This window comes from Papilio machaon, chromosome 5, assembly GCF_912999745.1.
Source record: "Papilio machaon chromosome 5, ilPapMach1.1, whole genome shotgun sequence".
NCBI classification, from domain to species: Eukaryota; Metazoa; Arthropoda; class Insecta; order Lepidoptera; family Papilionidae; genus Papilio; species Papilio machaon.
In genome coordinates, this window is record NC_059990.1 from 9,966,353 (window position 1) to 9,981,736 (window position 15,384).

General features: G+C 43.8%; 1 protein-coding gene across 1 annotated transcript; it reads left to right on the forward strand.

Moving 5' to 3' along the window:
- The first annotated feature begins 7,437 nt into the window (after nucleotides 1–7,437).
- LOC106709569 (eukaryotic translation initiation factor 4 gamma 2) lies at nucleotides 7,438–12,997 on the forward strand. Its single transcript, XM_045677942.1, has 12 exons — nucleotides 7,438–7,568; nucleotides 7,649–7,924; nucleotides 8,018–8,743; nucleotides 8,894–9,065; nucleotides 9,153–9,256; nucleotides 9,518–9,679; nucleotides 9,772–10,035; nucleotides 10,170–10,304; nucleotides 10,492–10,662; nucleotides 11,299–11,566; nucleotides 12,370–12,491; nucleotides 12,562–12,997. The coding sequence occupies exons 2-12, from the start codon at nucleotides 7,799–7,801 to the stop codon at nucleotides 12,622–12,624; spliced, it is 2,313 nt and encodes a 770-aa protein (XP_045533898.1). The 5' UTR covers nucleotides 7,438–7,568; nucleotides 7,649–7,798; the 3' UTR covers nucleotides 12,625–12,997.
- The last annotated feature ends 2,387 nt before the right edge of the window (nucleotides 12,998–15,384 follow it).

Sequence of the window (15,384 nt, forward strand, 5' to 3'; positions counted from 1 at the left end):
TGTTGTACAGCGCTGCACAGTGTTGTACAGCGTTGCACAGCGCTGAACAGTGTTGTACAGCGCTGCACAGTGTTGTACAGCGTTGCACAGCGCTGAACAGTGTTGTACAGCGCTGCACAGTGTTGCACAGCGCTGCACTGCCGCTAAACTGTTCCGTCCGTTTATAATGTCGTGTTTATTATAAAATACTAGCTTTTACCCGCGACTCCGTCCGCGCGGAGTAAAAAATAGAAAACGGGGTACGTTCTTGAGTTATAAATGGTGTAACTAACACGACTTTCTTTTATATATATAGATGAATGTGATGTAAACAAAATAAATTTGGTTTTGGTTTGAGAGTTAAAAACTCTGCCTAAATACATACAATAAATTTTGTAACAAATGTATCTGTTGTTTTACTCAGTTCCGCTTTGTTATACACGTGCTTTGGCTATGATTAAAACTGCATTTGAGGCAGCCAGTGGCGAAAATATTTATCCCATAAATCAGTAAATATCTGAAATTAAACGAAGAATAATAATTAGAAAACGAGATAAAATTATCAAAATTATAGTATTCATTTGATTGATTATTTAGTTACAAATTTGATTTTCGATAGTTAAATAGTTGTGAGTTGCGCGCGTAAAGTCCTTCCCTACGACTGCGACACATATAAATCAAGTATAATGCTACAAACTAGTCGGAATAACATATTTTAAGACAGGTAACATTATAGCGGCTATAGTTAAAGCCCGATGAGTGTGGCGCTGCTATCGCGGTTAGTTCTGTTAGAAATTATGAAAAATATTCATGAAAAAAACTCTACGAAACTTCTTGTGGGCCCAGCATATTAGTGACAATGGCTTTCATATTGTTATCGTCAATTATGTCAAAATTAGTATACGATTTTTGGAGTACTTTACGCTCGATAAAGGCGTTGCAGAAGCTCAGTGATCCTCGAGATCCCAGGACCCTCGCAGTCGCACTTGAAGATGGTCACCGCAAAAAAAAAAGCGTGGGCCGAATCTGTCTAAACCATCAAACCTCTAGGACCGAGTATATAATTCTTTATCTGAGCCAAACCACTATACCTTGTATATCTATGGTTAAAATGCACTTATTGTCTATGGTCGTCTACCAAATTGTCAAGCTCAAGTCAACTTTGTGAATGTGTGCGTACTTTTCTTTGTGTGCATTTTCATCAAAGATGTGTAAATAACAGGATTGAATACTGTCAAAAAGCGAGGTTTATATTTATTTTTATTTCTGAAAATAAAAATTATTTAATACGTTGATAAAAATGACGAAAAAAAGAGACTAAGTTTTTTAGCATCGTGCCTCTCAACGTCAGCTTAGATTACCTTTCTCTCTAGGACCGAGTATATATATATTCTTTTTTTTTGTATATATATTCTTTATTTGAGCTTTCTCTCTTAAGCACGCTTAATGTAAAGATGCAAATACGTGCAAAGCTAATTGTCAATATATTTAAAACTGTGTTTCCAGTTTTTTCGATTTTTTTTTCTCTTATTGTGTTTCATTGCAATTATTTTAATAGTTTTTGATTTTTGAAAAATACCTGTTTGCAAATGGAAGTATGATGAGTTTAAGGGTGTAAATCAATAAATTGATATTTTTTCAAATAAATTAATGATTCTTCTGTCACTAAGAAGAATGTTAAGAAACGATGAATTAAAGTAACTATTGTGATAATTTTCTATGAACCGAGGACATTGTTTATGTAAATTAACTAAGTTATGCCGGGCCAGAACAGTTTGTCTGACACAGATAGACAATATTTTTGTACCAAGATTCCAAAATAGGAACGCAAATCGTGGCGACTTAATAATTTATGGTTACCTAAGTGTAAAAAAGAATCTTTTTGTAGATTTGCGTGTCTTTTTTGTTCGGCAGAAATTTTATCTGCGATTGCCAACTGCTGAATCCTGTCTCAGAAAATAAAATATCCATGGTGTACACACACACACCAGTGTTGCGACACGCGGTTGGAGTATACATGCATTATACAAAATTTCATTTACAAGCAGTCAGTTGTGTGCGTGCAAAGGTACTCGCTTGTCGCGTTGCGGTGCGTGTGCTTTCTACAATTTACTTTCTTCGCCTCGTAAGTAAAGCATTTTACATATTATAGTATATTCAGTGTGTTTAATGTACGGTTAGGCTACTAATTCCTTAAAATTTCCCTTGGCATATTTGGAGGTCTGTTAGGATACGCCAAGATCATTCGATCGGATCGTGTCGATGCGTCACCTTTGTGAGCCATTTTACAAGTTCCTGTTATTCGAGAATCTTTGTGCATCTGGTGTGTTCCACCGCGCCATTTTTCATTGATATGCAAACGCAAGGGCGATTATCTAGCGGAGGCATCTCGATGGTGTTCTGGCGATTCTAACCTCGCACTATCGCAGTTTTAGACGAGTGCCTATTTGGTTGACGCGATGTTTCTACATCCCTTCTACCTGATTCTCTTTCAGATAATTTATCATCTCGTAAACCAGTGCTTAAATGTTTAATCTTAAGCAAGTCAGTGAATTTACATGTAACCATTAATAATTAGATATTTCTAAATCCATATATTACATTAATTCCACATTTACGACGATTTTGATATAACAATGAAAATAAACAAAGCAGTTCAAATATTACCTACTTGCTGTGGTGCCTTAAGAACTCTATTACATTGTGCTGTAATTGTAAGTGAGTGAAATTAATCATTTTCTTTTACGAAAAGTACTTTTGACAGATCTCATACAATTTATTTTTTTTTACAGATCCCCTTAGTGGGTAACTTTGTAAAATATGAGCTTAAAGTGTTAGTGTTTGAACTATGAACCATCATCTAAGATTCATCAGATGATCTGATTAGAACAATCTTGTTTAGTTGTTGCAATTTTGTTTGTTCTTGTAATTGAATGTCAAAACATTATTAACTATAGATTTTCCCTCAAAATCATGTGTGTGACACTATGATAGATACATTGTACACTAGGTGTGCCGAGGCCTTGTGACAAACTGTCAATTTTCTGCAGCAGGGCTATCTTTGATATGCATCAACATCACATTTGCTGGCTACTATTATTGTGCAAATTCTAGTTGTTTAAACTTTCAGTTGCAGTAGATACTATCTTTTGCCTTACACATATTCCATTACAATTAATGTAAATTAAAAAGTCTTGTCAAGGATAAATGTGTACAGATAAATTTGTTCCCTTACGCAGGATTTTTGTTTGCATGTTAGTTAAGTATGGTTTAACACTATTTGTCTTTCACATTAACTTTATGTCTCACACTGCTATTTTCTAGGCAACTCTTGTACTGTTCTCACAATATTGAAAATTCTTGTCTATGTGTATGTGAATGACATAAACACAACATTCAATGTTGCAAATGCTTTAGGGTTGCCAAGCTTAATTTTGATGAAATATGCAAACTTACTTAATCTGGCAATGTACCCGTAAGTTATCACTAGGTAACATACCAGGAATGCCAGCAGTGTCCAATTATAGGGCATGGCATCTCGGCTCAAGATCAATTTCGGAGGCCACCTTGGTTAGTCGGGTTGGCTGGAGTAATCTATGTCCTACCCTCATGCAAAATATATGTCCGTTGTAGAGTTGCAGAATCTATATCACTTACTACTAACTAGGTGACAGCATAACCTAAGTAAATGATCACAATCAACATTAATCAGACACAAGCTACAATCACCCCATGAATTTATTTTTTTGTTTGATTAATTTCCTGGAGGTTGATTAACAAGAAGAGTGGTACCTACAATCTACCTAATTAACCCTAACCTTTAGTACATTATCAACATTATTGTTCTTCTTATCAATAAAGCTTTTTTTAAGCTTTTAGTTGGGTTTGACTAATTCAATAGTATTCTGGCTCTGTACAACCATACTCTGTTATTACATTCTACAGACAAAAATAAAACTTTATATGTACACAAAAGTGTTTTATACCACGTAAAAAAAAACCTGTACAACTCAAATAAACTGTAAAAATGAACTTCGTAACGAATAATATAGGACGAAGGCGGTAGAACTCTGATTTTTATAACGGACTTTGATAGGGTAAGTTAGTGCAAGCCATTTCTGTACTCTGTTACGATATGGCAGGACGTTTTGGTTTATGAAGTTTTTTCGTTTCAGTACAAAGAATGCACTTTCTCCATAGGACTCCAATATAAGTATCGGCAATGCGCGTCGCGATGATATTGGGATGCGGGGTCGGTTTGTAGGTCGGGTCCAACTGGGTCAATGGTAGCGGCGCGCCCCCGCCCCGCCCGCGTTCTCTGCGCCTCATGTTCGTCACACAGCATCACTCGACGGCCAGGAGCGCAGCCGGGCGGCGGGCGACCTTGCGGCGCGGGTCGACGGCCGCGCGCGGCTGACGTGTCGCCGGCAGATAAAGCCGGCCAATTTATTTTTGCGCTAAAACTACAACCTGTTTATTGCAAACGTCGATAGCAAACGTAATTCGTGGGTGTCGCCATCGCCACGGCCGGACTTGAACTCTGCATGTGCGTTCACTTCAGATCCCTTAATAATAAAACGCTTATAAGGTCGTCCATTAACCACGTGATGTTTTTTTTATCAACATTCCCAGGTAGCCGCGGAAGGCTACTGTGATGAAGATACTAAACGAAGATTCTTCTAATTCAAATGCTTTATTCTGCAGAGCGCTGTTTACGTTTACATGATAATGGAAGTATTAGAATGTTTTTTCTTACAATGATGTGACTTCGCTCTGCGGTACACCTGCGAGATTCACTTTGACGGCAGCTTAACTACTGCTAAAGTAAATACTTTAAATTAACAATTATTCAGTTTCAATAAATTATCACTACTTTTTGTAGTACTATTTTATAAAAACAAAAGAAATTTATAAGTTTTTTCATCGTTTAATAAAACAAAAATGTTTTAATATCAATTTTTCTCGCCAAATCTGTTATATCTCACCGTAGGTAAATGTGGCCGCTTCAAAGTTTTATTCATATTTTGATTTGGAAACAAAGGAGAAATAGAAAGCAATAATCTTAGTAATATTGTAAATGTGAACGTTTCGATGGATGGATATTTCTTTGAAAGTATCTTCGGAACGGATCTTGATGAATTTGGCATTCAGCATGATGTAAAACACAGATTTTTGGCAAGTCCAAATACATGTATGAATATTATAGGAAATACGCCGGTGGCAGCGTTTTGTGGCTGTGGTCGGTGGCTCGTGCTTTATGCAAGCATAAGTATCGCAAATACATCGTGCAGATGTAGCAGAATTGGCTGGAGTGTATAACACTCCAATTTAATTAATTGTGTAAATAGACAATAATATATTATTACTTGTTTTGTTCTATATGCATTATTAGTTTAAAATACAATAAAAAAGGGAGCAATAGCATAGTATTTTTATTGTCGATATATTTAAAACTGTTGATGCGGCAAGGGCGAGGGGAGAGGAGAGGAGTGGTCTGCACCGATCTCGCCCCCGAGTCTCGCCCCGGTGTGCTGCTGACGAAATGTGTTGCGAGCGGGGTCGTTGCCCGCGCCCGTGCCCTTCTGCCTGCCTACACCATCGTCATATGCACGCCGACGACTGGCGCCCGGTGCAATGACCTCGCAAAATTATCTTTTTGCACGTTGATGCAGTCTGGGGGAAGGACCGGGACTCGAGTGCGAGATGAAGTGACGTCGCCCGCAATCATACCTTAAAATTGATAACAGACGCGGTTTGCCGATGACTCGAATGTTAGGGCGCGCATCGAGCGACTCTATGCGGCCTGCCGCCGAGCGCCCCGCGGCGCGGGCGGCCGTAGTAGCATCCCTCGCCCTCTCCCGTTGGCTACGCGAGTGCGACGACCCGCGCCGCACGCCCACACACCTATAACTACCCCGTAGAATGGTTGATGATCCCGGCACGTTGTCGCCGCTCGCCGACAAATCTTCGGCCGTCATGAGAATCGCGTTGCGCACGCTCCGTACACATAACGTTGAATCGTCGACGCGAATTGTCTATTAGGTAAATGCAAGCTTAGCGACTACGTGTCAATTGTATGGATTTGTTCTGCCATCTTGAAATTTGCAGCGATTTTTCTAACGACGATCTCTGCCGATGACAAATAGAAATGTCGGCGACGCACGCCGTGTACGAACCTCTATGACATTGTATTACGTTAGTCGCTTAGCGACTAAGATCGCCGAATTTCGAAGATTTACGTTGCCTTGTGTAGGAAGGAAGGGCCTTATATTAATTCCACCATTTTACACTGCCTTATTAGAATGCGGAATTTATATGGAGTCATAAAAAATACTCGTTTACGGGGAGGATTCATTAAAAAATATAATATTTGCGTAGGCAAGAAAATTCATCTTATACGAGACCTTTTAAGGTTAAATAGCACCAGAAAACTTGCTTGCACGGATTGACGCCGCACAGTCCGCGAGACATCAGCTCGACCGCCGCCGGCCAGCCATGTCGATCGCGAGGCGGGACGGTGCCTGCTGGGCGTGGAGTTGATAAATGCGCGATGACCTTTAATTGCTAATCGGTCGCGACATTTTATTAGCTGCATTGGCGACATCAGATGAAACGTCACAGACCTCAAGTTAAACATATCTTTACAAAGTGTAGAAATATAAGTAGTTAGTTTGTGAATGATTGATTGATATGCAATTTGCTCAATGTATACAATTTTCCTAAGTAAATTACAAACGGGCGATATTTAAGTACATAGTATAAAACAAAGTCGCTTTCGCTGTATGTCCGTATGTATGCTTAGATCTTTAAAACTACGCAACGGATTTTGACGCGGTTTTTTTTAATAGATAGAGTGATTCTTAAGGAAGGTTTGTATGTATAATAAATGCATAATATAGTAGAGAAACACTGATAAATTTAAAGTTTTCTAATGTGATGTCGTAAATAAGCACGTTTTTTTGCGCTTATATTGCAAACGCTGGCTGAACCCTACGAGATAGACCAAAATAATGTACTACAGTATTGTTCACCTTAAAAAGTTCAACAAAAAAGTCCGCGATGGTATATGTCTATCTCTTAGGGATAACCCAGCATAACCATTTTTATTCTTTTACGAAGTGATTTTAAACAATACAGCATTAATCCTTATCCATTTAAGTACCTTAAATAAATTGTGCATTTATTCTGTAGTAGGTATATTTTGCATTGCACCCGTGCGAAGCCGGGGCGGGTCGCTAGTTTAAGTAAAAGCAAAAAATATATAAGTAAGAAGTATAAAATGATTTATTTTTTGTGTACTGTTGCTACAATAGATAATATGATCGGTTTTGTTGGCGCAGAGCTTGTGCGAGGCGATCGCAGTGCGGCGAGTGTCGGGTGCGCGGCGAGTGTCCGGCGAGCGGTAGGCGGCGCAGGAGCGCGCGGCACACACCGGCCGCAAGACGGAGAGCGCGCGGCAACCGGGGCCCGTGCTGCGCGCCGCGGGGCGGACGCCCGTCCCCCCGAGGCGGCGCTGGGTCCCGCCCTCCTCGCTGCGGCACCACGAGGTGCCCGACGGCGATGCCAAGTACGATGTCATCTTCCGCAAGGTAATCCTTATCTCTTGTAGATTTTCTATAAGCCTCTTATAAAAATGTTACATATTTGTTTAATTCTGTGTTGGCTTCAGGTGCGAGGAATACTAAACAAACTCACTCCAGAAAAATTCCAAAAGCTAAGCGACGACTTGCTGGGCCTCGAGCTGGATTCGGACAAAGTGCTTAAAGGTGTGATCCTGCTGATATTCGAGAAGGCCCTCGATGAACCCAAGTACTCGTCTATGTATGCGCAGCTGTGCAAGCGGCTCAGCGAGGAGGCGCCCAACTTCGAGCCGCCCGGCCAGCCCTGCACCTTCAAGCTGCTGCTGCTCAACAAGTGCCGCACCGAGTTCGAGAACCGCGCACAGGTGCTCTCCCGCTCCCTCTCCCGCTCCCGCTCTCACTCTCCGCACACCCTAGCCTCGGTCACTCGACTTTAACACTAACTTCACACTGTACAGGCGTTCGCGGCCTTCGAGGACAAGGCGTTGACCGCCGAGGAGGAGGAGAAACGACATCTCGCCAAGTGCAAGATGCTTGGAAATATTAAATTCATCGGCGAACTGGGCAAACTGGAGATCTTGGCGGAGTCCATTCTGCACCGCTGCATTCAGAACCTGCTAGCGCGGCGCGCGGCCGCCGAGCACCATGAGGATCTCGAGTGCCTGGCGCAGCTGGTGCGCACCTGCGGCCGCGTGCTCGACTCGGAGCGCGGCCGCGGCCTCATGGACCAGTACTTCGCGCGCATCGAGACGCTGTCCGCGTCGCGCGACCTGGCGCCGCGCATCCGCTTCATGCTGCGCGACGTGGCGGAGCTGCGCCGCGGCGGGTGGCTGCCGCGCGCCGCGGTCTCCGCCGAGGGCCCCGTGCCCATACACCAGCTGCGGGCCGACGACGAGCCGCCGCGGCGTGATCGCGACCGCGACCGAGACCGAGACCGCGACCGCGAGCCGCTGTTCCGAGGAGGGCTGCGCGCGCGTCCGCTCGACGACGTGCTGGCCGGACTGCAGCTGCAGGCGGGCGCGCCGCTCGCATCCGACAAGCTGTTCGGCAACGGGTTCGGCGGGTCGCGCGACGCCTTCCGCCAGCGCTCGGCGCCGGGCTACTTCCCGCGCGCCCACGCCCACGGCGGCCACAACGCCCACTACAAACACCACAACGCGCAGCCGCAAGGCACCGCCTCCAAGGTACGAATGACCTAAATGTATGCTTCTCATCAAATTCCCATCGAAGTCGGTCCAGCCGTACCGGAGATTACGCAAAACGAATGCGGATTTGCGAACATTTTTAAAATTGGTTTTTCGTTACAAATACATAATGTGTACAAGTTATGATAGGAGGGCGGGCGCGCGGGCGCAGCGGGCGGGGCGGGCAAGGCGCGTGCGGCGGGCGCGCTGGCGGCACTGGCCGACGTGCAGATGCGCCCGGCGGCCAACTCGCTCATGTTCACCGCCAACCGGCTGTCGCGGCCGGCGCAGCATCACCAGCCGCTGGCGGCCGTGCAGCAGAGTGAGTGCGCCGCCCCCACCCCCCACTCCACACCCCCTGGTGGAGGAGGTGGTGCGGGCGGCGAGTACAGCCCCGTGTATGTTGCAGACGTGCTGCCGCCGACGTTCGCGAGCGCGCCGCTGCTGCTCAAGGAGCCCGCCATCACCATCAAACCCGCGCCGGACAAGAAAGACAAGCCGAAGAAGGACAAGGTGCGCCCACATTCTAATTTCACCATATATAAATGGAAAGAGCGTCGGCGACGCAATGACCGCTGCAATTTTGATTTTTAAGCCAAATTTGTGAAGGTTTGATCCCTGCCACGTATGGGTTTTTTAGATTTTTCAATTTCATATGTACATTTCTGCGATGAAAGAAAACATTGTGATGCAACTTTCACATAGCTTCGAAGAAATTTATTTTAAAATGATTTCGCCATGTCAAGCGATTCGATACATGAAGTATCATCACAGGGGCTGAGCAAGGAGGAGGCGTGCCGGCTGGCCGTGGAGGCGACAGACGCGCTGGCGGCGGCCGGCGGCGCGCCCCCGCCACCAGAGGACGCCGAGCCCGCGCTGCCCGCCCCCGCGGCGCACCACGTGCAGCGTCTGCGCGACCTGCACCTGCCCGACAAGGTGAGGTGTGAGTGCGGTGCGGTGCGGTGCGGTGTGCACGTCACCGGCGACACGCGACACGTGCAGGTGCAATACGAGGCGGGTGTGTGCAGGTGTTGCGGCGCGTCATCGCCGCGGTGTTGGAGCACGCGCTGACGGGAGAGCCGCCGGACGCCGGGGGCGCTGGGGGGGGCGCTGGGGGCGGCGCTGAGGGCGAGGAGGGGGGCGCTGGGGGCGAGGAGGCGCTGGCGTCGGCGGCGTGCGCTGTGGTGCGCAGCGTGAAGCGCGCGGGCGTGGGCGAGGCGCTGCGGGCGCTGGTGCACGCGCACTGGCCGCACGAGCGTCTGCCCGCGCTGCTGGCGCACGCCACACTGCAGGTACGCTCGAGACCGGACTAAGGGCTCCCGAAACCACAAAAAATATAACGGCCCTTGTAAATGTTAAATATTATATTATGTCTTATATTCGAGCGAGTGTTCGCGAGCCGGTGCGGTACATGTGTCGTGCGCAGAGGCTGGTGACGCTGGCGGAGGCGGGCGCGTGGTGCGAGGGCGGGCAGCACTACCCGCTGCTGCTGGAGCTGCTGCAGCGGCTGCAGAGACTGGCGGGCGCGGAGCGATTGCAGCGTCTTTATAACGAGAGCAAGGTACCTACTTTTCACTAGACCGCTGCATTTTTATGAAACCGGTAATATGTCCCGGAGACTAATTTATTAAAAGAATAGCAGTAAATTTCAGACAAATCGATACGAATTCATCCACATACAGCTAGGTTGGCGATACACCGCGCATTATACTCTAAAAATGATATATACGATGTGTACTCGATGTCAGATCAACCTGTGCGCCCACGTGTCGGAGCGCAGCGGGGGCGCGGCGGGCGCGCTGGAGGCGCTGGAGGCGCGCGGGCTGGCGGCGCTGGTGCCGCAGCTGCGCGTGCGGGCCCAGCTCGCGCGCCAGCTAGCCAGCGAGCCCGCGCCGCTCGCCCTCTACCGCTGGATCAAGGTACAATACTTGCCTCACACGGCTGGACAAATAAATTCACGATCATATCCAACACAATATTCTGCACCGCTATCGACGATATGTTTTTCGACTCTATATATTCCTAGTCCGAATCGCAAAAAAAATGACTAGACTAAGAAGCACTTCCCGATATCACCTTAACGGTTTAGCATTTTCACTGCAGAGTTTATTAACTCTGATTCTTTGTGTTATCTTAAAATCTGTCTTAACATTGTAGGTCACACACATTGTAGGTTACAATCACCAAAAAAATGATACCATATGTAATTTGTTCACTTTTAATTATTTTTTAATTACTTGGTATATTTTTAAATGTCAACTTCAATCTAGATATCGAAGGAAGAAAGCAATTTTGTCGTATCTCAAAATATTTAGTTATATATCGGAGCCAATCAATTGGAATGTCCTAAAGTTACTACTTCATTGATTTTTTTTACTAGTTACAGCAATTGATGTTAACTTATTTGGGCCAATTTTCGAGATACGACATTTCCGCTTTCTGCCGTCGCGTCGATACAAACAGTAAGGCCGTCAGCAAACATAAAGTGAAGATGTGCATAATGTATGTACAACATTGAGCAGAGGTGTGACTGTGTGTGTGTGTGTGTGTGTCAGGCCAACGTGGAGCCGGCTGTGCGACACAACGGCGCCTTCGTGTCCACGTTGGTGGCGCTGGTGGCGGGACACGTGACGGCGGCGGCGGGCGCGGGCGGGGCGGGCGCGGGCGCGGGCGCGGCGGACAAGGCGGCGCTGGAGCGCGAGAAGGCGCTGGTGGAGGCGTACGCGCCGCTGCTGACCGCGCTGCTGGAGGGCCGCCCCGACCTGCAGCTGGCCGCCGTCTACGCCGTGCAGGTGCACGCGCACGCGCACCGCTACCCCAAAGGTGACCGCCCCCCCCTCATCTCACCTCCAATAACATGCCACACCATGACTTCCATGGTAGTTTTGCCATATGCACTAACATACATCCATCCATCCATATAAACTTTCTAAACATTTGCAATTATTATATTAGTAAGATGTAATGTTTTTTTTACAATTACTAGTGTGATAGATGGCCAAATAATTTTATTACATACAGAAAATAATAAGTATACTTATGTTACTCTATTCTTATATATTCTTCTTTTGAAAGTGTACACTTCAATAACCTGATAAACGAACCATTTTTAAATGTACAATGTTTTTACTTATTCTGTCTCAATCTGACGCACATCAATATTTTTAACAATCGATTTTTTTACTTAGTATTCTGTTGAGCAGCTCTAACCTCGCGACCCTACATGCAGGGTATCTGATAGGGTGCAAGGATCTCCTCATTTGCTACCCTCAGTTCACCAGATCATATTTCACTATATTAGTTATTAGTTTCCAATAATTTACATTGTATTGTGTACGAAGAGCCTCAAACTTTGTCTAACTTGTTTCTAAGAAAATCATTTTCTTAGTTCCCTATAAAATTTGCTAAAAATAAACATAGTATTTTGACAAAGTTACACGCTATTGGACTATCATAGACTAGATTTATAACAATAACTCTGTAACTAGCTCCACCTTTATCATTTCATCACGCGTATTAAGAACGTAAAGAAAAAAGTTTAATATTTAATTAGTACGAGTAAGAGACATAGCTATAAGAGCCTGCCTCGGCTTGCAGTCTAATGAACGCATGTTGTTGTTGTGAAGGAATGCTCCTCCGCTGGTTCATGTACCTGTACAACCTGGAGGTGTGCGAGGAGGAGGCATTCCTGCGGTGGCGCGAGGACGTTACCGACGCCTACCCCGGCAAGGGCGAGGCCCTTTTCCAGGTAAGTGCAATGAACGCGACGCCGGACACGCGCAGGCGGTCGGGCAGCACTCAGTGGGCTCTCTGTACAGGTCAACACGTGGCTGACGTGGTTGCAGCAGCAGGAGTCGGAGGAGGAGGAGGCGGAGGACTAGGCCCGTGCTCCGGACACACATTCGCACCGCTTTCCTTTTGCGCTCATCTCATATAAATATAATTAAGCCGAATAGTTAACAATAGATATGTTTGCTGCCGTCGGCGACACTCGACTACGGCCGGTCATTGGGTTATACTAACTACTTAAACAAATGTTAGTATTTCGAAATATTTTTTTGTAGGCCATTTACTCGATTTTGATACTTTTTACAAATGTATACAATGTATAGTGTTCGTTTGTACGTATGGCTGCACTCCCCTCCCCTGTCCTCTGCCCCGCACCTCGTCCTCTGTGAGCGTACCTTAGTTTAAATTGTATAAATATATATGTATGAAAAACTTAAATCAATTTCTATATTATCATGATCATTTTTATTTTCAATACTAAATGGATTTAGTGAATAAATAAACTGTAAGAATGCTTAAATTTCATTGAATTAACTGAGTTTAGAATTTTGTAAACTAGATAATGGAAAAAAGCCAATTATTTCCTTGGGCGTAAGATGTGTATGTTGATGGAGTGAATTGTAACAAAGTTGTGAAGTGATGCGAGCTGAGTAATGTCGGTCAATATGTATTGTATCCTCAATGGAAATAAACTTCAGTGTAATTTATTATGTAACTTGTTTTATTTGAACAAATGGTAGCGACTTGTGCATGTAGGCCCACCCGCTGCCCCACTGCCCCACTGCTCTACTGCACCCCGCTGTGCTCCAGGATCATGGGAGCTGCAACAAACAACTATTTGTCACTTTGTAGTGCACAGAATTATGTTATTACATAAGCAGCATTACAAATTCTCTGGGTGTTAAAGGATAAAATGATTATGGTTCAAGTCTAATCTGCAATCCGAGAAGTTTGCTTGGCTAACTCCTGGCAATCTTGTTTTTGATCAACAACAAAGTTAGATTAAGCAGAACATCAAATTCTATACAGGGTATTCATTCATTATATTTGAGATCTCCGAGAGCTTTCACTTTCACAGTTTTGTGATTAGAAGTGATATTTCATATAGTGATCATAAGTGATGTAGAGCACAGTCAGGAGGAACTCATAAGAGACCTATAATCCCGGAAATATGTACAGTTCCCATGGGATAATTGTTCAAAACATGTTATTGAAATTTGGCATAGTTATAGAACATAGTCTGAAGTAACTCATGAGATAATTTTCACCTTTTTTTTTTAATTCAGAGAAGTCGCAGGCAAAAGCTGTTTTGAAAATAATGGTAGCTTATTACTTATTACATACAGTAATGGTAATTACATAGAGAGTTCCAAATTTCTCAATTTTTGATAAAAAGCAAACCATGCTATATAGATTTTCTTCTTTTTGTTATGATGGGTCGAAACATACAGATTATTTATGGTGGAAATTCTACGGATTTAGATCGGAACGCAGGATTTTGCCCGTCTGAGGTTTTTTTATTTTGCAAAACAGGTTATGATCTTCCCTCCATACATCTCCATATCCAATACTAGCGGGCAGTATTGGGCAAAACCGAAATGGATATCTTTACAGGTTATTGTTTGCCATACTATTTACTCACCTATTCTTATAGCAGCGCAAAGAACGCAAAATGTTATAACACTATTTATAGTGTTTTCCCTGGCTTGTCTTTTTTCTTCCATGGGATCTACCCTTTCGCCGAATGGGAGACGAAACATTATGATTAGGTATTACAACTATTTTTGGATACCAATTTATATTACTTGTCACCTCGGTCACCTCCACTTCACGGAAACTGAATAGCAAAGACTATGTAACTACTTCGTCTACAAAGAGTACAATAAAATATACAAAGTTCCTTTAGTAAAAGTCGGGACCACTGTTGCCACCTCCGGTCTTTCAAAATGTGCTGTTAAAATATGCGAAAATATGCTGTTTTTTTTTTTAAAAAAAAAGTGCCAAAATAAATGCTAAATAGGGAAAAGTCAATTTTTAATCAAAATTATTACAATATATACAGATACAGACTGGATTTACATAGGACTACCCATGTTAGTCCCTCCGAGTAGTTCAAATATAACCCCCAGGGGTAATAGGTGTCCAAATATTCCCCCTGTGAAAATTCAAAACTTTGTAGTTCTGTACAATAAGGCCAACAACAATTATAAAGGTGAATTACCGTGAGTTGTTGTATTTAATTAAACCATTTTACAGGCTCATTTTTTACATTTTTGGTTTTTATGAATATAAGACTTCGTTTACAAAATTCAAATTGTAACGACGTTCGATTGACATTATTATAATAGACTAGCGGACCCGACAGACGTTGTCCTGTACACACGTCTTTAATTTCATACTTTTTTTAATGAGCTGAAACAATTTGGACCGCTTTGATGAAAATTATTAAATAAATAACAGCATCGTAAATGAAAACTTTAACTCATTTTAATGAAAGGTGAAAAAGCTTGCACTCAAAACATTTTATAACATATATATTTATTTATTTTTAATTTACAAAAACTTAATTTATCGTAATGCCATTGGATGTACAATATTTTTAGTTAGTCCATGAGGAGTATAAACAAACAAACTCGATGGTTTTCCAACTCTGGAACACGCAACGTACAATTGGCCGTGAGAAAAACACGGATTTTCTAAATCTAAGCCACAAAATGTCATCGTTTGACCTTGTGACTTATTAATAGTCATAGCATATGCCAAACGGATCGGAAATTGTAAGCGTTTAAATGGTATAGGTGAATCTGAAGGAATCATTGGGATCCGCGGTAAAAGTACAATTTCACCTTGGA